Source organism: Lissotriton vulgaris, chromosome 3_1, assembly GCF_964263255.1.
Source record: "Lissotriton vulgaris chromosome 3_1, aLisVul1.2, whole genome shotgun sequence".
Classification (NCBI taxonomy): domain Eukaryota; kingdom Metazoa; phylum Chordata; class Amphibia; order Caudata; family Salamandridae; genus Lissotriton; species Lissotriton vulgaris.
This window is the reverse complement of record NC_141689.1, coordinates 1,081,222,719-1,081,246,173: the sequence shown is the minus strand read 5'-3', so window position 1 is coordinate 1,081,246,173 and position 23,455 is coordinate 1,081,222,719. Positions and strand designations below refer to the sequence as shown.

General features: G+C 40.9%; 1 protein-coding gene across 1 annotated transcript in view; it reads right to left on the bottom strand.

Annotated features, from left to right (window-relative positions):
* LOC147727443 (serum albumin-like) overlaps nucleotides 1-23,455 on the bottom strand; it is a 217,678-nt gene that overhangs the window by 140,377 nt on the left and 53,846 nt on the right. The window contains exons 6-7 of the mRNA XM_086961515.1: nucleotides 2,492-2,589; nucleotides 1,731-1,860 (exon numbers count right to left, since the gene is read on the bottom strand). Of these exons, the coding sequence (XP_086817641.1) occupies nucleotides 1,731-1,860; nucleotides 2,492-2,589 (228 nt within the window). The remainder of the gene's footprint in view (nucleotides 1-1,730; nucleotides 1,861-2,491; nucleotides 2,590-23,455) is intronic.

Genomic DNA, 23,455 nt, shown 5'->3' with positions numbered 1-23,455 from the left:
CATTCTTTAGGAGTGGGTGGTGAGGCTTATAGGAGAGTAGGGTGGGAAGTAATGTATTTACAATTAATTCATTGTTAATGGTAATTAATTAATTAAAATTGAAAGATGGCACTTGTGCATAAAAAAGTATGTACGTTTTGGGGATTATAGTGGTATCGGGTGGGAAGCTAATTCTTTTAAATTCATTAATAAATTGGTGTTAATTGATATTAATTTATTAATGTAAAATTAGTTATGGAATTTGAGTAATGATTTTAGGTGTGACTTGTGGTGTTTATTGGGGTAGATGGTGGAAAGTAATTTTTGTTTAATTAATTAATAATTAGTTGATAATTAATATTAATTTCTCAATTGATGAATATTTATGGTAAATATTGTTATTTTGTGTGTGTATTTTGGTTTTATAGGGGTAACATGTGGGGAGTAAATTAATTTTTATTTATTTAAATTATTTTTAATTAATAATGTTTGCTTACTTGATAATTAATTATGTTAATTATGGAGGTACACTTAAAAAAATATAAATGTGAGTTGTGAATTGAGTGGTGTTATAGGGTAGGAAATACAACATTTTACATTTATGTAATAATTAATGTTTTTGTTTATAAAAATGTTCTATAAAAATAGTTATTTGTTTTTAAATTATTGCTGAACTTTTTAAATTATTCTTTCTAGGTATTTGTTAGATCATTATTAACATTCTAATCTGTTTCTATCTTTTGTAATACTTAAAACTTTTATATATCTTTTTTAGTTTTTGAAAATCTTTTGTGTTGTTAATTTGTTTGTTTTTAATTTTGAAATGACTCCATTGGAAATATTAATGTGTACCCCTCTGCTATCCAGCACTTTCCCTACTGTTGCACAAACTGGAGTTGGAATAGTAATTTCAACCCCTCCGCTATCCAACCCTTTCCTCACTGTTGCACTCAATGGAGTGCAAAATTAAGTTTTACGGCCTAATAAATATTTTAATGTTTTAATTTATAAGAATATGTTCTTTTATTAGATTTTATGTTATATGTATGCAAATATATATATATATATATATATATATATACATATATATATATTCATATGTACATTTTTATATATTTATAACATTATTTAAAAAAAAAAAATTAATAGTTAATTAATTGTTTTAAAGAAAAAAATATATATATATATATTACATTTTATATATGCATGTATGAATAGTAATGTTATAATATTTGTTGAATGTATATTATTTCAAGTGAATTTTATTATTTGAAATATTTAACATTAATTTGTATTTAAATTAAAAAATGATATTTTGAACATCTAAATTTTTTACATCAATATTTTTGTTTCAATATTTTTGTACTTACAATTTTAAATGTAGGATGTCGTTCTTTTTTACATCAATATTTGTGTATGGGGTTATTTTGGGCATCAATAGTGAACCCTAAGCAACCTGTGTCACCTTCCAATAAACGTGCCAGTTATGTATTATAGCCACAGTTTAACAATATATAACATGCAGTGCATATAACATGATCCTGAGTATGAGCATTGCAAAATTGATTTTACTGGCTTTTAACACTGTGTGTAGCAGTGGTGATGCACTTAGTGTAGGTATGAACATCCTCTCAACTCTGTCAGCTCTCATTAAAAAAGTATTCATTTTGAAAGATGGATGTAAAAAGAAAGAGAACAGTAAGCATCTTAGAACATATTTAAGAATTTAGTTGTTAAGAAGTCGAACTTACCCTCTCGATCATACATCCCATCATATCTCCGCTACAGCAGGTTTTATGCTGGTGTGTGACACCTAGCACAATTTCGTGTACATTTTTGAATGAAGCCGCAGGAAATTTTTGGCATATTTGAATCAGTTTCCTGTAAAATAATGGTATGCATTTGACGTGAATTAACAAGGAACATGTTTTTTTGTTTTTTTGCCGACAGTTTTGAACAAATTATTCAAGCAGTAAATGGGTGGTTGGAAAAATCTCCAAAAATCCATACTTATTAACGAGCTTATAAATTAAAGAAATGTAGAAGACAAGACAATGAATTTTGACTGCAAAGTTGGAACCACCACACTATGACCTCCCTATGCCAAACACAGTGCTTCAACTCCTGGCTGGTATAGTGTGTTCTTGGTGATTTGTACAAAGTTTTAGTTTGCAGAAGGAGTGTCTCAAAAAGTGTCTTTTATCTTTGGGGGGAGGTTCTTTGGGGGCATTTAACACAAGGTCTGAAAAATCACAAAGTAAATTAAGGGGAGTCAGTGTCAGAATTGAGTGCACAGTAAGATGCTAACACTATTTTAAACAACACTTTTTTTAAAATTTAAATTCAAGCTTTACATTTTCTTGGTCTATTTCATTCCCTTGCATAGTCTACTTTATTTCCTTGCCTAGTTGGCCACTGATGTGCATTTATCTTTAAGCCCTAATATATAAAGCATCAAATTCAATTTTCAAGTAAATAAAATCGAACTGAAAAGTAAACGTGCAAGTCTTACGTGGCCTTCAGCGCTCTCTCTCCAAATTTATTTAGAATATAACAGTTGTGTTTGTGTATAGCACTCACAAGCCTCAGGTTTGTCACATGAGCTGGCATCTGAAATACAGGAAAAAGAGGCAAGTTGTGGAACATACTTAGTTATAGTTTTGTGCGAGTAAACAAATGACCTATGTCTATAGATAATCTTTTTTCTTGTATGCAAAAAATCCTAGGTAGCATTTGTAGGAAATTGGAATACTGATTAAGGAGAATGAAACCCTATTCAAGCACCAACCACAATTCTTGTCAGAGTGAAACACAAGCAAACCCCAAATTGAGTTGTGCTCAATATTATGGTAGTTTGGCACAAAAACAGTTAATCTTAACTTAGAGGTAGTGTGTAAAGTATTTATTTGAATTTTTGAATTTAAAAGTATTTATTGAGCGCTCGTACACCAGGCGGTTTCATGGCGCTGTTGAGGAGAATGATTTATGCAGCATACAAACAGTAATAAAGTGAAGGCACAACACGAAAAAATGTCTGCACCAATTTAGAAAAATAGAGTTGAATTTAATAAATTATTTGATACCCAAAAATCATAAATCCAATCAGCAGAACCAGAGGTATGTAGTTTTAAAGGTTTAGGTAAAAAATAGTGCTTAGAATTATAGAGTGCCAACTGTTTTTATCTGGTTGCGTCAGACTGGGATAAAGTCACAAGTTCAGGCTGATTGTGATTGAGAGTGGGCCAGATACAGGGATCAAGTTAGTCACGTGGAAAAATTTACCTTAAGTCCTGATTGTGGAATGCTGTGGGATCCTGAGGAGTGATGTGAAGCTTGGGTTAAGAATGTGTTGCACAGTAGCAGATCAGATGAGCTGCAAGTGCTGCAATGCTAGCTTGAATTGAGGCTTTGTCACCCTGCATTGGTTCTAAAGAGGAGCTGTGAGGTCGGTATCGAGGATGCATCATGCAGTGCTGATTCTGTTAAGTTGTGATGTGAGCCTGCATTAGGGTGCGTCAAACAGCGTCCGTTCTGCTAGAAACTTACAGAGCACCTTTATCCCCACTTCCAAGAGTCCAAGACTGGAGGGGACAATATTTGCAGGGTTAGGACTCACAGCAGGCAGAGACTAGATACAGGGGTCAAATGGTTGGACCCTCGCTGTCCTCAAGGCACTGATCCGGAGGCCAGCCAACTACCCCTTGGAATCACTCTGTTGGTCCTGGGTTCACAGTGCAGGTCCAGTCCTTTTTAAACAAGCAACAGAGCAGCAAGGCAGCATGCAGCAGGACAGCACTGTAGTATGACAGCAATGGAGTCCTTTTTGAAGCATAGCAGCACATCAGTCCTTCTACTGAGTCTTCCACAAGTTCAGAAGTGTACTAAAGAGTTGGGTCTGAGGGTCTACTATTTATACCTGGTGTCCACTTTGAAGTAGGAAAAGCTTCTAGAGGATACTCCTACAGAGATATTTGGAATTTATGCCTCCCTGCACTGGCCTCAGCATGTCTAGGGACACAAAAGACTAGTGTGAAACCCTTTGTGAGTGTGCTAAGGCAGAGTCTTTGTGATGTGTAAGTGAAGTAGGTGATAGCTCCGCCTCCTAAAAATTCAGAGATGGCCCATCCTGCCAACACTTATTCCCCGTTTGTCTCACTGTGTGGGAGAAATACACAAAAGTCCAACTGCGACTACACTTAATCATTTGACACAAGATATAGGCTGCAGGTACCAAACGGTTGGAACAAGAAAAGGACAACTTCCTAATAGTGGCATTTTCAGATTGAGACTTAAAATCTGACGTTACCATTAAAGAGGGTTGTAAATTACAATGCTGTAGAGACCAAAGGTGACATTCCCACCTATTCCCAATTGAAAGTTATCACTTATTAAATGTAATAAGGTAGCCCAATGTTAACCTATCGGAGGGATGGGCCTTGCAGTAAGGAAAAACAAATTCAGGAGTTTTTCACTATGAGAACATGTAATAATTAAAAGAACATGTCCAACTTTTCAAATGCAGTCACCCTCTGCCTTATGTGCTCTCCCAGCCTACTCTAGGGGTGGCCTAGATGTATTAAAATGTAAGGTTTAGGCCTTGCAAAAGGTTTCTTTTGCCATGTCGAAATAACATTTTTAAAACTGCAAACAAGGGCTGCAGTGACAGACCTGAGATGTTTAAAAGGGCTTCTTAAGTGGGTGGCACAATCACTACTGCAGGCGGAATAGTAGCATTTAATTTCCAGGCCTCGGGAACAGGTAGTACCCTTTTACTAGGGACCTACAACTAAACTTAAAAGTGCTAATTTGGTGGAAGTCAATGTTATCATGATTAAAGGAGAGACTACAAGCACTTTAGCACTGGATAGCATGGTAAAGTGTGCAGAGTCCTATGGTCAGCAAAAACAGGATGATTGACGGCATAAGTTGGAGAAAAACCATGCCATGGATGTCAGGTCTGATACCATTCAGTGTAGTTATTACAAGTTTGTTGTTGAATGGGTTTCTTGGAGGAGTACCACCAAGTCATCCTGTCACATTTCCTCTCATTGCCCATTTATTCCACCCTCTCATTCCCAGAACACTTCAGGTGCAGCTTTGAAACAAGATCACAAATTGCAATTATTAGAATAACTGAGTGAGACAGAGGGCCGGGGCAAGACAATTGCTTATTGTGAGAGCAGTGTCAGCCAGAGAGCGGGCAGTTTCATCTCTAAAATGTCCTGGTAGATCAAGGTAGGATGTGAGGCTTGTATATCATAATATCAATAGCACTTTCATCATCCGGACAGACTTCTATATATCAAACCTAGATATGACTGGCGGGCCGGACCAACCAAAATAGTGAATGAAGGGTTATAAACTCTCTGGTCACTGATTCAGATTGAACCACATCCAAGTGCTGACTAGCCCTGCCGCCCTAGCCAATACACACAAGGGGCCCTCCAAGCCTGGGGGCCGTTGTGGCGTGCCTTTTTCAGCCCAAAAGGGCTGATTAAATTCCTCACCTGGGTGCAAAGTGCCAATCTGGGGCCGTGGGGCTGCCAAAGTTGCCAGTGTTCCTTGTTGGGGTGTTTTCTCACACATGCATGACTGGACAACCAGTGGTAAGGGGTCTCGTCTTGCTATCCTGTCTTGGGGGTGTCAGCTAATGCTCTCAGAATGGATGGGCCCAGTCATGCGGCTCTGGAACCAGAGACTGGGGTCTGGGCCATGGTCTGTTTGCAGCGCTTCTCTCAGCTGTGGAAGCAGTGAGAGGTCACCCGGGTTTTGGCTGAAGTGGAAGGCAACCATGGATTACCTAGGAAAAGAGTGCGGCCCTGATGAGTAGCCTGGGGGGGCGACATACTGGGTTTGCCTGAGCCTTCCTCTCTACTCCCATTCCAAAAGTAGAAGCTTTGCCTTGGTGAAGGGAACAAAAAGGCCCCAAACCTCCTAGAGCACCAGCTGTTCATGCTGCCCCAAGGGCTAGTGGGTCGAGCAAGACCCTACCTTATATGACTTCTGTATGGACGGGCCCACATTACAGTGTGAATGTGGGCATAAGGACGTGGCCTTGCTAGTGGTGAAGGAGAGATTACGGAGACCCACCAGGTCCTTAACTCACAAATGTTGATTGCCAAGTTCTTCAAGTACAGAGACACAATAATCAGTGTGCTGAGCTGGGTTAGGGACCTCCAAAACCAGTCTTCCCGGACTACACTCACTTGGTCCAGAAGCAACAGAGATCCTACCGGAAGTTCAAGCAACACCTCCAGCCTGTGGCCTGCAATACATACCCCACTTCTGGAGAAGGCTTAAGGTGATCCACAACCTCAGATCTTTTATCTTTGAGACCACAAAAGCAGCCTGGACATAAGCAGTGGAGCAGCATTCCCAGTCAAACAACCCACAACCACCACGGGGGAATGCTCCTTAGGGAAACTAAGCTAAAACCAAATACCCGAGGGACGCCGGAGCTCAACAAGATGGAGGTGCCATGGATTCTACTCTCGATTAGCTCCTTACTCCAAGAGGGCTGATTCAAATCAGGCTCTAGTGCTTCCCCGAGACTCATCGCGGACCGAGCTGACCCGTCACCACCCCGATCTGAGCTACAGCAGGCCTCTCATATCTCAGAATGACCAGACTGGCAACACTTTCTCAACTCTGTATAGTCAGCACAACTATATTGTTTACGAAATACTTGTCCAGACTGGTAAGCCGAAGCGCTGAAACTTTTCAGACACTCACCCCTAGTCAGAGATTTAGGTTGAATCCATCATCGTTCTTTAGCTCACTCCGCAACCCCAGTTCAGACCCAGCCATTTGCAAATCAGTCTTGACCCTGTTCCTTATGGGAACAGTCAAGCCTGAACTACCAAGCCAGGACTTCCCTGGACTGAAAGAAAGCCTCCTGGGACCTGATTTGGGGTAACACCCCTCGTCAGGTGGGCTAGCTTGAATCCAGTGGCAAAGTGAAGAAGGGACCCACGTCTGGGCATACCCTGAAATCGAACACAAGGAGATGATGGATGGATTGCTGAAACTTTTCACTCAACCCCAGTCACAGATCTAGGTTGAATCCATCATCGTTCTTTAGCTCACTTTGCAACCCCAGTTCAGATCCAGCCATTTGCAAATCAGTCTTGACCCTGTTCCTTAAGCGAACATGCCAGTCCGAGCTGCCAAGTCAGGACTTCCCTGAACCAGAAACAATTATTCTGGGACTGGTTACTGATTTCCCATCTAATAGATGATTGAGGGAGGGTGACAGATGCTTCTGGGGTGGAAGCCTGGGGAGGAGGGGCATTTATATTGTGGGGGGTTTCGCATATTGTTACATTTGAATTGCTATTTTTGTTTAATAAATATTAGTTCTTGTAGATTACACAGGCTGCATGACTCCATCGCACCGAACAGTCCGCACCTTCTCTCAAACCTCAAGATGGACGTCCCCGTGTTGGGTATTGCACTCACATGGAATGGTAATTGCCTCAAAAATATGGTTAAAAGGGGGGGCAGTATTTAAGTATGTAATGCACCACTCTCCACTTGTAGTGCTACTGCAAGAAACACACCTGCTATGCAAAAACTGTCCCTCCATACAACAAAGCAGATATACCAGAGCATATCATGCCGACAATACCCTAGCATCCCTTGGGATGACATCCTCCTACACAAGAGCATCCAGATGCACGTTTCGACAATTCACTGTGATGCACTTACAACTTTGTGGTTATCAGTGGAGACATGGAGGCTATCCACTAGACGATAGCATCAATCTATGGCCCCCTCCCACAATGTGTGACTTTGTAAATACTACCGAAGAGTTTGCATTTCCCTAGCGCCACATTTTTTGAAGGACAAAGCAACGCTTTGATAAATTTCAACCTCAGCGTTTATAATGAGGCGAAGTTACACCTTACAGTGAGTAAGTGCCTTCAGTGACTACCAAAATGAGTAAGTGCCTTCTGAGAATACCAAAACGAGTAAGTGCCTTCTGTGAATACCAAAATGGTAGTGAGTTTAGGATGTTGTCCTAAATTAGTTCCCTGAATCGGGCCCGTTGTCGGTGTTACTAATTTATCAAGCACAGTATTCACGATATAAAGAGGCGGACGGGGAGACCTGCTGAATATTTGACGTTGTTTGTGTACCTCGCACAGTGCACTTGCAATTGGGCTCCGAAGGGATGTATGCGGACGTTTATGTCTCAAATAGTGCTATGCAGCAATATTTCAAATATTTCTCTTTGCACACCTTCCGCCATGCAGAGACCTTGATTTATTTTACAGGATCTTAAATTGGTTTATCAAATATTACACTATCTATTCATCAAAGTTAGACATTTATAAGTACTCAGTACAATGATGTTTGTTAAAACCAGGTGGCTGGGCTGGTACCTGCATTAAGTCCCCAAGGTATCTGGAAGGAAAGGGGCATTAGAGAAGGTTCAATGAGGGTTACACTGACAATATTTTCAACTCTGTCAATAGGATGTGCTTCAGACAGAACAACCAGTTTTCAAATGGACAAGGACTCCCTTTCACACTGCAGAGTTGTGATGAGGCCCAGTATTCCAATCCTGGACTAAATCAAATAATGCAATTCAAAGCACAACAGTATTGGCCCGATTCACAGAACTAACTTAAGACTAAATCCCAAACTTCCTACCATTTTTGTATTTACGGAAGGCACTTACTCATTTTGGTATTCACAGAAGGCACTTACTCAGTTTGGTATTCACAGAAGTTAGGAGTCCTAACTTTAGGACTCCTAAATGCCTTCTGTGAATACCGAAAGTTTAAAAGGTAGGATTTTTCTCAGTTTAGGAGTAGTAAAGTTAGGACTCCTAACCTTCCTGTACATAAACAATCGCCAGAGGTGATTTCCACTTTCTATGTGTGCTGCTGAATGGAAAAAAACAAGGAGAAAAGAATATATTTCTCCTCTTTGCACCTCCCTACGGCTTACCTGGGTAGGCATAGCATTCAAACGCATTTCCAGGTTTACTATTTCGCGTGAATCTGGAAATGTGTCAGGTTCCATGGGTGTTGCGTGGGAACACCCTCAGTAACACCCATGAAATGCCCCTTTTTTGCAAAGTGTTGCGTGTAAAGGGGCCATATTTAAAAGAACAGGAAAAGTCACGCAGGGTGGCTTTTCCTGTCCTTGTAAATATTGGGCAGAAAAAATGCATCGCCGGAGCACCACAAAAAGTGACACACCGGTGGCGCAATGGGCTTGTAAATAATCCCCTTAGTATTCACCGGGTTTAGTGTGCAGACATACATGTTTCTGCCCCTTATATCTGTGGGTGGGGCCTCCTACAACAGGATTCACAAGTGTAAATTTACTACTAATGCATTTACACATGCTGGTGAAGATCTCTATCACCATGGTCGATATCTCCATTGTGAATGAGTGGGAAAAATGATTAACCTTTTTTAATATTTCTAAATAAACTATTTAAAATATTTTAATGAAAAATCTAAATGTATGTTAAATTTTAATTCTTATCTTGAAAAAAATACATAGAGATAATTTAAATTAATTTAACATTAGCTCTCCTGGGTTGTTATTGTATTGCCCCATTTCCGTAACTTATGGGTGAGTGGTAAGTGATTTGCTTGACCTACTCCAAGGCTGGGCAGGAGGATGTTTATTTTGACTTTTTAAGGGCTGTAGTAACTTTAGGAGTATAGTTTGTGACTTCCAATTTTCTATCTTTTTGTGGATGTGCCTTTGTATTAGTATGTCCCTCACTAAACCCCTACTTAAGTTTCCCTAAACCCCTCCCAATTAGTACTAAGGATTCCCCATTTACCAGTTATCCCTCTTTAACAAACCAAATACCTAATGGTGCTGAGATCTCAGCCAGCATGGCATAGCTCTCGGCACAGAAATGATAGGCGAGGTGCAGGCAGAGGTTTCCGGCCATAGGTTTGGTGAATTGCAGTACATGATTTGTTCTGCTGGGTACTAGTTTACATACTACATAAACAGATTGTGCTTATGCTTCATTTATTTTATGGAGAATGTAGGGAATAGATTAACCCCCTTGCGTTGGATTAGGGATTTATAGGGACCAGAAACAGCCTGAAATAAGACTGGTCAGTTGTTCCGAAAGCCCACAAGTCTGTCAAGTTCTGTTGTCCCCACTTCCTTTACGATCCTGATTTTGCATCTGTTGTGCGATTAATGTCACTCACATATCACTTTATGTAGAAAATGTATGTGGTTCAAATCAACACCACACTAGATTAAAAAACTGTGGCCTCCTAGGCTTCTCCCTTCATCAGAGTGGATCAAAATGAATGGTGAGTGTTTTATATAGTCAGTAGGTGCCTTCATTGCTGAAGTCACTGCCTATGTTAAAGCGCATTGTTATTGGCAGTGCCGTAATAACTTTAAGGACTGAGTAACGTGGTTTGCTATCCGAATATCTTTGAAACAATTTACAAAATTAAATGTGGCTGTAAAGTTAAGTTTATAATCAAATGTACCCTTTTTATGCTTTTTAACAAATATTTTATTGATTTTTACAATACAACCCAAAATTATTTTCAATGTTACATCTGTTAACAACACACAGGGCATGTAAACTATTCTGTATAACAGTACAGTATATAATCATTTTTTCTTGTATTGTGGAAATCGTACATTGTAACAGTGCTGATGACCATATCTTAACATTTAGCTTTCTAATGCTTTGCAGAATTTTCAAAGAGATTCCTAGCAAATGTAAACTGTTTTACGAGTGTAGATTTTTTCTGCAATGGGTACAGAGAAATCCACACTTGTAAATCCCATTCAAGTGGTTGGAAAAGGTCATTCCAGGGCATGGTTTATCTTGGAAATATTTTCATTTGTGGGCCTTAACAAACCTCCATCTGACCTCTTTCCACCCTGGAAATGGTCTGAGATTTAACACGCAAACACAAGGACGGAGTGCTGAAACTTTTAAACAGTCACCCCAATTCACAGATCTGGGTTGAATCAATCCATCATCATTCTTTAGCTCACTTTGCCAACCGCAGTTCAGACACAGCTATATGCAAATCAGTGTTGACCCTGTGCCTCATGGGAACAGTCCAGACCAAACTGCGGAGCCATGTCTTCCCTGGTCCAGAAACAAGCATCCTGGGACCGGTTTCGGGCTAACAGCCCTCATCAGCCAGGCTAGCTTGAATCCAGTGGCAAAGTGAGCAAGGGACCCATTTCTGGGCATACCCTGCCAACGTAGGGTGAACAGAGCAAACACAAGGAAATGATGGACAGAGTTCGGAAACTTTTCAAACACTCGCCCCTAGTCACAGATCTGGGTTGAATCCATCATCATTCTTTAGATCACTTTGCCACCCAAGTTCAGACACAGCTATATGCAAATCAGTATTGACCCTGTGCCTCATGGGAACAGTCCAGAACGAAATGCAGATGGCTGGCATGGCTTTTCTTTCAAGACCTGGAAGAGAAAGGTTCTTCCTATGTAGGAGGGCTTTGTCAATGGAAAATGTGTTCCCAGCAATGTAGAAAAAAGTATGCACTGTCACAGAGGATTGCATTCTGTCGTGTGTGCTCTTTGTTATCTCGACATAGTGGAAATAGGAGCCTTTCAAAAACAGTCACAAGCCATGCCCAGAAAACGCTTGGAAACATGCACCTCACACAGTGATCCAAGCATACTTCTGGGATTGTTTGTGAATTGGAAAAAATGAGAATATATGCTTAGGCCAAGAGAGGCCTGAACATGCAAATCTGAGCAGTTCCCCCGCTTTTACAGGACACAGGGTAACCCCATGTGTGGCAGAATAGGTCATCCACCAGGTGCCTTGATACCACAGTACTCTAACTAACCCCATAAAGAAAGCCCTGTGTGTCTTCTAAGAATATATGCAATATTTTTCACAGGTCTTGCCAACTGGATAGATGTGAGAAGTGTTTTTAAAGGTAACAGGTCATTGACTTTTTCTTTTTATATATAAAAAACATCCACATGCCTTTACAGTCAGACGTGCAAAAAGAACAATTGATGGACGGAATGCACAACAATGCCATACATTCACCCCAGTACAGAGATCTGGGCCTAAATCCATTGTCTTTTTTGCTCACCATGCCATTCCAGTTTGGACCCAGTCATATGCAAATCAGTCTTGATCCTGTGCCCAATGGGAGCAGTCCAGCCCGAACTCCCAGGCCTGGTCCTCCCTCGACTGGAAACAAGCAACCAAGACCGGTTTTGGGCTTTCAGCCCTCATCAGCCAGGATAGCTTGACTCCAGTGGCATGGAGAGCACTCACGTCCCACTCGGGATTACAAATGCAGAAAGAACAATTGATGGGCAAAATGCAGAACAATGTCATACATTCACCCCAGTGCAGTCACACGATCATATTGGTCAACGTTTATGTCCAAGCTTGATAGATGGTCCATTTTAAACCTCTATATAATATTCAATTGCGAAATAATCCTGGTAGTTAGTATTTTACCTTTTTTATGGGTGTGGTTTCAATGCTTTTTTGAATTATACAGTCTGTTTGATCTCAGAGAGTTTACTTAAGGGGGTTATCGGTAGTTTGGAGCTGAGCTTGATAAAAAGAGGCCAGTTCCCGAAAAAAGCTTTCCATATTTGTCAGGATTTATTGATGGGAGCATAATAGTTACGGTTCTACTCAGGATGGAAGAAGTGAAAAATAGGCGCTAGGAATTTAAAAAGAGCATATTTATCAAGACGCAAAGGGATGTAAACTGGTGCAAAGTCTTGATAAAGTATTTATTTTTTGGCGAAAACATTTTTTGTTTTAAAAAGTTGTCCAAAACGTAATTTAACTAGCGTGTCTTGCTGCTTTTCATTACTTTGCATCAAGGGGGCATCCCATGGATGATACTTTGGGTCACCCATGCTTCCACCCATGATTTTGATGCAAAACCCAATTTAATAACATTGGTACTAAGGGCGTTGCAACCAAAAACAATGCCTTCATGAGACAGATCTTACCAAGGAGAAATATATCAATTTCTTTAAACGTTTCTCACATTGCGTGTGTGCTGCAATGCCCAGCACACATCCAATGTGTGATAAGTTTTAAACGTGTAGAATTTCTTACTAGTAGAGACTTGGTGCTAGACAGCCTGTTTGTGTGCTAACTCTGGGGAAGAGAACAGCAGTGCTTATTGCTTATCTTAGTAGATATGACTCATTGCTGCTAAGCCAGTGGGGCAATGCAGAGCAACAGCTTAGGTTGATGTGCTGTACTATGCTAAAAAATAATAACTTGCTTAAAAAAAGCTACAACAATTTGGGAAAATCTTTACTTTGTGATGTGTTCTTTACTCTTTCTGGACTGAAAAACATGCTAAAAAAATTTAACAAAAGCAGTGACTGATCCTCTGCTTGCATGCTAATTCCCTAAAGAACTTAGGGCCAGACATACTGAGCCATTTAATGGTCCCAAATACTCCACTTGAGCATTTGCAACCATTGAAATGATATTTTGAATGTATTAATCTAATTTTAGGAGTCTGGAAAATGTTACCGACTAACTAAGAAAAATGGAAAACCCGACCGTAGCCAATATGAAACATGAAGACAAGGTAACAAATATGGGATTTAATGAACATGTCTGGTACTAACCATATTTCAACATCCAATTTGATGACCTGGTGTAGAGAAATCATTATGAAATATTACTAATGAGATATCAATCAACACTGTTACCATAAACACAACCGGCTCAAAGTCCTGATGAAGCTCTAGGTATTGGAACGAAACACGTTGGCTGGATTCTAACATTTGTTATTTTGGAGAAAAAGAATAAAAAAAATACTTTGAAACTTTTATATTGGAATTGGACTCTTTTGTGGTGCACCTAATATTTTTTTGTAATTTTTTGGATCTGCTGGACAGTGGCACCAAACAGTGGCAGGTGCAGGATTATTTGTGAACAGGATAGTATACTCATTAGGACAGGTGATATGGATGCAGACTATATAGTCCATCGCTGGTCCATTTAGTTTCTAATAAAAATAGTATTGCAACCCTAGACCAATTCGGTATTTGGAAGGGGCGTGTTATAGGCGTCCCTTTCAATGACTAAATATTTTGAAATCAGTGGTGTAGCTAGATGTACTGCTACCCGGGGCTGCCCCTAAGTTTACCACCGGGTGGAGGTGGCCGAAGGAGGATTTGGCCTTCATGGCCCTTTCTTCCGCGTTTGACTACGTCAACAGGGCCAAGCTGTGGCCGTCCATTAGGGTCATGGGGTGGAGGACAATATTGTCAACTTCCTAGAGGATCTGCATAGGGACACCAAGGCAAATGTCAGATATGCTCAGGATCTCAGTGTTTCCAGGGATTTTAAAGTCGGGAGAGGGGTTCGGCAGGGTTGCATATTGGCCCCTTTTCTGTTCAACCTCTATATAAATGAACTAGATAGGGCCTTGGTTGGAAAAAGGGCTGATTATCCGTATTTAGGGGGACGGGGTCTCCCAGAGTACTGTATGCGGATGATGCGGTACTCATAGCCAGAACCGCTAGGGGATTTCAATCCCTGCTTGATACCTTTCCAAATTATATGGAGTACCAAGATTTGGGCATTAATAATGCCAAATCCTACCCACTGCAGGTAGGGACGCGGCCCAAGAAAAAGTATCCCTTTAGTGTAGGTCCCGAGAAGGTTCCTGTGACAACTGTGTTTTCGTATTTGGGGGTTTTACTGGATGACCGTCTGAAGTGGGGGCCCCTTATTCAAAAGAAAAAGAGGGAGCTAACAAGGGTAATCGCTGCCATTTTTAACTTTGCTGCAAAGATGTGTTAGCACCCAATTGAAGTTATGTTGAAAATCTATCAGGTAAAAGGCGTAGCAACTGCCTGCTATAAATCTGGGGACACACCACCACAGATATATTGCATGTGGCCGAGAATAACTTCTTGAAGCACTTGCTGGGTGTGCCAAGTGGTATATCAAACCTGGTGGTCCATGAGGAACTGGGGGTACCTTTTGTATGTGACACCCTGGCCATGTGCCCCTTAGTGTTCTGGCTTAATTGTTGGCGGAATGAGGATTTAGCTCTCAGTCAGCAGATTATAACTGATTATATGAGCCTGATACCATTGTAAAAAAGGATGTGGAGTCTGTAAAGAAAGCCTTTAGTTGTACAAGAAAGCTAGAAAGAGATGAGGTAGAAGTGCGAAACCCCAGCGTCCGTAAATTTCTGACGCTAAAAATCAACTCGTCAATAGAGCCTTATCTCCTAGGGTCACTGTCCACCTATGAACGATTTTTATTGTCCAGGTTTCGTCCAGACCTTTTTCATTTGTTACTTGCCGTTCCAAAAGGGTGTCGTAGAGGACAGGTGTTAGCACCCTGTGGCTGCAACGGCGTGTCTCCACAGGATATGCTACACTTCATGTTAATCTGTAAACTTTACGAGGTGGAGAAGTGTGGCTCAATGATTAGAGCGGCAGACCCTGATGCAGAGGTCTAGCCCAGGACCAGGGTTCAATTCCCCGCCTCGGTGGGTCTTGGGCTCAAAAAATTCCATGGACCTGATCATTTTTGCCTCGTGCCTATTCCAATCATGGAGTCCCACTCTGCAACTCTGGGCAATAGCTTGCTTAATCTCCACAATGGCCCCCACAATGCTAAGGATGCCTGGCCTCCACCTTGGGGGTGCCCAAGAGTGGACGCCTCACAGGGAAAGCCAGGATGGGTTCCACAGCGGTATTCGTACAAGCGCCTTGAGACCCTTGCGGGTGAGTAGTGCGGTATACAAGTTATTATTATTATTATTAAAAAAAATTATAGAGCGCGTAGTCACCCGGAGGTATCCCAGCGCTAAGATCCCTACCTCTACAGGGCAGTGGGCCAAGATAAGGAGGGGAAGGGGGAACAGGAGTTCGGATTTCCGGACGAGCAAGTTTTTTAGGGAAAAAGGTGGGTTTTCAACCGCTTCCTGAAGCGTAGATAATTTGATTCGATTCTCAGGTCGCGGGGGAGTGAATTCCAGAGGCGTGCAGTGTGAACTGCAAAACGTCTTCCGCCTGAACGTGCCTTCTTGAATCTGGGAATGATGATGAGATTCTCCTTGTCCGAACGGAGGGATCTTGAGGATTTATAGGGTCTGATAAATTTTCTGAGAATGGGGGGCCTTGATTTTGTAGCAGTTTGTGGGCTAGGCACAGGGCCTTAAATTTGACCCGCTCCCTTATTGGAAGCCAGTGAAGGAGCTTCAGTGCTGGTTTGGCCGAGGCTCTAGCAGGAGTGTTAGTGAGAATCCGGGCAGCGACGTTCTGGATTCTCTGAAGCTTGTTCATCGTTGCCTCGGGGGCGCCCAGGTAGATAACATTGCTATAATCAAGCCTAGAGAATATCAGGCCTTGAATTAGCAGTTTTTGCGAGTTGGGGGGCAAGAGGGGCAGGATCTTTCTCAATGATTTCAAGAGCCCGAAGCACGTCCCGGCTACTTTTTTTGTTTGTGCGGTGAACGAAAGGTCTGTATCGAGCCACACGCCCAAGCTTTTTACTTCTTGTTTTGGGTCAGGGGGGGGACCCAAACATACTGGCCAGATGTTCTGGGAGAGTGTGAGTCCTTTCTGACCAAGGAGGAGAACGTCAGTCTTTGCTCCGTTCAGTTTTAAGGCTGAACTGTTCATCCAGCATTGAATTTGCGTAAGGCAGTTCAATAAGTCTGCTGGTTGTTGGCTGGGATGGGACAATGACACAACTAATTGTGTGTCATCAGCATAGCTGACAACGCTTACTCCGAACGGGGTGATAACCTCCTCCAATGGGCACATGTAGATATTAAATAATGTGGGGCTCAGGGAAGAGCCCTGAGGCACGCCACATTGGAGGGGAGTTTCGGAGGAGCAGGTGTTGTTCTCCCAGATCTGAAAGGAGCGCTGGGCCAGAAAGGAGGAAAGCCAGGATAGGGCGGAGCCTTCCACACCGACTCTCTTAAGCCGTTTAATGAGAAGTTGGTGGTTGACGGTATTGAAGGCCGCACTCAGGTCGAGGAGGATCACTGCCACTGATCCTCCTTCGTCTAAGAGTGCTCTGGCCTCCTCTACCGCTGCCAGGAGGGTGATGTCCGTGCCCTGCCCTGGACGAAAACCTGTCTGTGAGCTTTTTAGCCTGTTGTTGTCCTCCAGGAACTGTGAAAGTTTCTTGTTAGCCAGTTTTTCAGCAATCTTGCTGATCCCTTGGAGAAGAGAGATTGGCCTAAAATTGGCCAGGTTCTCGGGATCCAGAGAAGGTTTCTTCAGTAATGCTTTAACAACTGCCGCCTTCCAGCTAGGGGGCACGACTCCCTGTTGGAATGAGGCGTTGATCAGGTGGGTAAGGGGAGGAACAATAATGGAAGCTACTTGAGGGTCCGAAGCGGGGCGGGGTCCCTGGGAGATCCGCTTTTAATGGAATTTAGCGTATTTCCCACTTCTTCGATGGTTACTTGTCCCCAAGAGGAGAGGCGAATGGATGTCGGAGTATTCGGGGGGTCGTTTTCCTCGCACGGACTAGTAGGGGGGATTCAATCAAGTATTTTTTGTATCTTTTCTTGGAAGAAGCTAGCCAACTGATGGCATTTTTCCTGATCAGCCTTGGGGTCTGGGGGATTTCTCGGTCCAGGATCTGGGGTCTTCAGAAGTTCTTTTAAAATGACGAAAGATTCTTTACTCGAACATACTGCTTTTTCTATTCTTTCCTGGAAGAATACACTTTTTGTCTTACGAATGGATGTTTTGTTAGTTAAAAGGGAAGTAGAATACGCGTCTTTATTCGCTTTAGACTTATCCTTCCTCCAGGAGCGTTCCGTTCTCTTGCATTCCTGGCGCAGGGCTTTGAGCTCTGGGGTATACCACAGAGCAGAAGACACTCTTTTGGTATGTTTGAGAGTGGCAGTTTTAGGGAGGAGTTTGTCTAGCGAAGATGTAATCCAAGAATTAAACTGTTTATCGGCCGTACCAGGCTCGGTAGAGAGCTCAGGGATGGAGTTTGAGAGAGTGGTGGCCCATTCAGTAGATACAAGTTTGTGCCACCGTCTATCAGTGACCTGGATTTTCATGGTTTGAGGGGGCATAGTGGGTGCATCCCAAGAAATCGGGACTAGGAAATGATCGGTCCATGGCAAAGTCAGGGGTGAACTGGTAGTGATATTAGCAACATTGGTGAGGACGGGATCTAGTAAGTGTCCCTTCTCATGGGTGGGCTCGTTGTTGACCAACCGGATATTGAATGTCCAGAAGAAGATCGGAGGCTATCCGGTCAGTAGGGTCCATGAAGTGCAGATTAAGATCACCTACGATAAGAAAGTTAGAAGCAGAGGAAGCTAATTGTGAAACCGATTCGGTAACGGCATTGAGAAATTTCCCAGGAGCACCTGGAGGGCGATAAATCAGGGTAGACAGTCAAAATATCGAGTTGGAAATATCGACCTACCATAATATCGAGTCTGAAATATCGAAGGAGCATAATATCGAAGGCAAGAATATCGTAGGACAGAATATCGACCCAAGGTAAGTAATATCGAAATACTTAATATCGATGTAAGTAATATCGAAGTTAGTAATATCGATAGCATATATATCGATGTTAATAATTTCGATGACACTAATATCGATATTTGTATTATTTTATAGTTTTTTATTATGTATGTGTTATATGTTTAATTTAAGTATTTAAAATAATTACTATTATATGTGTATACATTTTCTATAATAATATAGAAATTTATAAGGAAATTTGATGTTTTAGTACCGGAGCGGGTTGTGGGTTTATAGGGGAATAGGGTGGGAAGTAATTTAATTATGGTAAGTTGATTAATAATTAGTAGGATTAATTAATTAATTATAATTATTTGCTAATTAATATTGATTAATTGGGAAATAATTAATTGATTAATTGATATATATTTTCTGTAGCGGGATGTGGGTTTATAGGGGAATAGGGTGGGGAGTAATTTAATAATAATTAATTAATTAATATATGTTTTCAAATATTTATAACTAATTAATTGGCAAATAATTAATATTAATTAGTTAATTAATTAATATAATTTTGTACATATTTTAAATTAGTAATTAATTGGTAATTAAATAATATTAGTTAGTTAATTACATTATTAGAGTAATTTATTTATATATATAATTTTTAGTTACTGTTAAATAATTAATTGGGGAAAAATGATATTAATTATTAAATTATATTAATTACAGCTTATGTGCTAATATATTTACTTTATTGTTATTGTTAATTAATTATTAATTGCTAATTAAATAATATTATTTAACTTTGGGTTAAGGAGTATTTTTAGGGTTCAGGGTCATTTTTGGGTTTTTGGGTAAAGGGGTATTTTTAGGGTTCAGGGTCAGTTTTCAGTTTTTGGGTAAAGGGGTATGTTTAGGGTTCAGGGTCAGTTTTCAGTTTTTGGGTAAAGGGGTATTTTGAGGGTTTAGGGTCAGTTGTCAGTTTTTGGGTAAAGGGGTATTTTTAGGGTTCAGGGTCAGTTTTCAGTTTTTGGGTAAAGGGGTATTTTTAGGGTTCAGGGTCAGTTTTCAGTTCACGGGTAAAGGGGTATTTTTAGTGTTCAGGGTCAGTTTTCAGTTCATGGGTAAAGGGGTATTTTTAGGGTTCAGGGTCAGTTTTCAGTTTTTGGGTAAAGGGGTATTTTGAGTGTTTAGGGTCAGTTTTCAGTTTTTGGGTAAAGGGGTATTTTTAGGGTTCAGGGTCAGTTTTCAGTTTTTGGGTAAAGGGGTATTTTTAGGGTTCAGGGTCAGTTTTCAGTTTTTGGGTAAAGGGGTATTTTTAGGGTTCAGGGTCAGTTTTCAGTTCACGGGTAAAGGGGTATTTTTAGTGTTCAGGGTCAGTTTTCAGTTCATGGGTAAAGGGGTATTTTTAGGGTTCAGGGTCAGTTTTCAGTTTTTGGGTAAAGGGGTATTTTGAGTGTTTAGGGTCAGTTTTCAGTTTTTGGGTAAAGGGGTATTTTTAGGGTTCAGGGTCAGTTTTCAGTTTTTGGGTAAAGGGGTATTTTTAGGGTTCAGGGTCATTTTTGGGTTTTTGGGTAAAGGGATATTTTTAGGGTTCAGGGTCATTTTGGGGTTTTTGGGTAAAGGGGTATTTTTAGGGTTCAGGGTCAGTTTTCAGTTTTTGGGTAAAGGGGTATTTTGAGTGTTTAGGGTCAGTTTTCAGTTTTTGGGTAAAGGGGTATTTTTAGGGTTCAGGGTCAGTTTTCAGTTTTTGGGTAAAGGGGTATTTTTAGGGTTCAGGGTCAGTTTTCAGTTCATCGATAAAGGGGTATTTTTAGTGTTCAGGGTCAGTTTTCAGTTCATGGGTAAAGGGGTATTTTTAGTGTTCAGGGTCAGTTTTCAGTTCATGGGTAAAGGGGTATTTTTAGGGTTCAGGGTCAGTTTTCAGTTTTTGGGTAAAGGGGTATTTTTAGGGTTCAGGGTCAGTTTTCAGTTCATGGGTAAAGGGGTATTTTTAGGGTTCAGGGTCAGTTTTCAGTTCATGGGTAAAGGGGTATTTTTAGGGTTCAGGGTCAGTTTTCAGTTTTTGGGTAAAGGGGTATTTTGATTGTTTAGGGTCAGTTTTCAGTTTTTGGGTAAAGGGGTATTTTTAGGGTTCAGGGTCAGTTTTCAGTTTTTGGGTAAAGGGGTATTTTTAGGGTTCAGGGTCATTTTTGGGTTTTTGGGTAAAGGGGTATTTTTAGGGTTCAGGGTCAGTTTTCAGTTTTTGGGTAAAGGGGTATTTTGAGTGTTTAGGGTCAGTTTTCAGTTTTTGGGTAAAGGGGTATTTTTAGGGTTCAGGGTCAGTTTTCAGTTTTTGGGTAAAGGGGTATTTTTAGGGTTCAGGGTCAGTTTTCAGTTTTTGGGTAAAGGGGTATTTTTAGGGTTCAGGGTCATTTTTGGGTTTTTGGGTAAAGGGATATTTTTAGGGTTCAGGGTCATTTTGGGGTTTTTGGGTAAAGGGGTATTTTTAGGGTTCAGGGTCAGTTTTCAGTTTTTGGGTAAAGGGGTATTTTGAGTGTTTAGGGTCAGTTTTCAGTTTTTGGGTAAAGGGGTATTTTTAGGGTTCAGGGTCAGTTTTCAGTTTTTGGGTAAAGGGGTATTTTTAGGGTTCAGGGTCAGTTTTCAGTTCATCGATAAAGGGGTATTTTTAGTGTTCAGGGTCAGTTTTCAGTTCATGGGTAAAGGGGTATTTTTAGTGTTCAGGGTCAGTTTTCAGTTCATGGGTAAAGGGGTATTTTTAGGGTTCAGGGTCAGTTTTCAGTTTTTGGGTAAAGGGGTATTTTTAGGGTTCAGGGTCAGTTTTCAGTTCATGGGTAAAGGGGTATTTTTAGGGTTCAGGGTCAGTTTTCAGTTCATGGGTAAAGGGGTATTTTTAGGGTTCAGGGTCAGTTTTCAGTTTTTGGGTAAAGGGGTATTTTGATTGTTTAGGGTCAGTTTTCAGTTTTTGGGTAAAGGGGTATTTTTAGGGTTCAGGGTCAGTTTTCAGTTTTTGGGTAAAGGGGTATTTTTAGGGTTCAGGGTCATTTTGGGGTTTTTGGGTAAAGGGGTATTTTTAGGGTTCAGGGTCAGTTTTCAGTTTTTGGGTAAAGGGGTATTTTGAGTGTTTAGGGTCAGTTTTCAGTTTTTGGGTAAAGGGGTATTTTTAGGGTTCAGGGTCAGTTTTCAGTTTTTGGGTAAAGGGGTATTTTTAGGGTTCAGGGTCAGTTTTCAGTTCATCGATAAAGGGGTATTTTTAGTGTTCAGGGTCAGTTTTCAGTTCATGGGTAAAGGGGTATTTTTAGTGTTCAGGGTCAGTTTTCAGTTCATGGGTAAAGGGGTATTTTTAGGGTTCAGGGTCAGTTTTCAGTTTTTGGGTAAAGGGGTATTTTTAGGGTTCAGGGTCAGTTTTCAGTTCATGGGTAAAGGGGTATTTTTAGGGTTCAGGGTCAGTTTTCAGTTCATGGGTAAAGGGGTATTTTTAGGGTTCAGGGTCAGTTTTCTGTTCATGGGTAAAGGGGTATTTTTAGGGTTCAGGGTCAGTTTTCAGTTCATGGGTAAAGGGGTATTTTTAGGGTTCAGGGTCAGTTTTCAGTTTTTGGGTAAAGGGGTATTTTTAGGGTTCAGGGTCAGTTTTCAGTTTTTGGGTAAAGGGGTATTTTTAGGGTTCAGGGTCATTTTTGGGTTTTTGGGTAAAGGGGTATTTTTAGGGTTCAGGGTCATTTTTGGGTTTTTGGGTAAAGGGGTATTTTTAGGGTTCAGGGTCAGTTTTCAGTTTTTGGGTAAAGGGGTATTTTGAGTGTTTAGGGTCAGTTTTCAGTTTTTGGGTAAAGGGGTATTTTTAGGATTCAGGGTCAGTTTTCAGTTTTTGGGTAAAGGGGTATTTTTAGGGTTCAGGGTCAGTTTTCAGTTCATCGATAAAGGGGTATTTTTAGTGTTCAGGGTCAGTTTTCAGTTCATGGGTAAAGGGGTATTTTTAGGGTTCAGGGTCAGTTTTCAGTTTTTGGGTAAAGGGGTATTTTTAGGGTTCAGGGTCAGTTTTCAGTTTTTGGGTAAAGGGGTATTTTTAGGGTTCAGGGTCAGTTTTCAGTTCATGGGTAAAGGGGTATTTTTAGTGTTCAGGGTCAGTTTTCAGTTCATGGGTAAAGGGGTATTTTTAGGGTTCAGGGTCAGTTTTCAGTTCATGGGTAAAGGGGTATTTTTAGTGTTCAGGGTCAGTTTTCAGTTCATGGGTAAAGGGGTATTTTTAGGGTTCAGGGTCAGTTTTCAGTTCATGGGTAAAGGGGTATTTTTAGGGTTCAGGGTCAGTTTTCAGTTTTTGGGTAAAGGGGTATTTTTAGGGTTCAGGGTCAGTTTTCAGTTCATGGGTAAAGGGGTATTTTTAGGGTTCAGGGTCAGTTTTCAGTTCATGGGTAAAGGGGTATTTTTAGGGTTCAGGGTCAGTTTTCAGTTCATGGGTAAAGGGGTATTTTTAGGGTTCAGGGTCAGTTTTCAGTTCATGGGTAAAGGGGTATTTTTAAGGTTCAGGGTCAGTTTTCAGTTTTTGGGTAAAGGGGTATTTTTAGGGTTCAGGGTCAGTTTTCAGTTCTTGGGTATAGGGGTATTTTTAGGGTTCAGGGTCAGTTTTTGGGTAAAGGGGTATTTTTAGGGTTCAGGGTCAGTTTTCAGTTTTTGGGTAAAGGGGTATTTTTAGGGTTCAGGGTCAGTTTTCAGTTTTTGGGTAAAGGGGTATTTTTAGGGTTCAGGGTCAGTTTTCAGTTTTTGGGTAAAGGGGTATTTTTAGGGTTCAGGGTCAGTTTTCAGTTCTTGGGTAAAGGGGTATTTTTAGGGTTCAGGGTCAGTTTTCAGTTTTTGGGTAAAGGGGTATTTTTAGAGTTCAGGGTCAATTTTCAGTTTTTGGGTAAAGGGGTATTTTTAGGGTTCAGGGTCAGTTTTCAGTTTGTGGGTAAAGGGGTGGTTTTTGGGTTCAGGGTCAGTTTTCTCGACTGTTGCACTCTCTGGAGTGAGAATAGT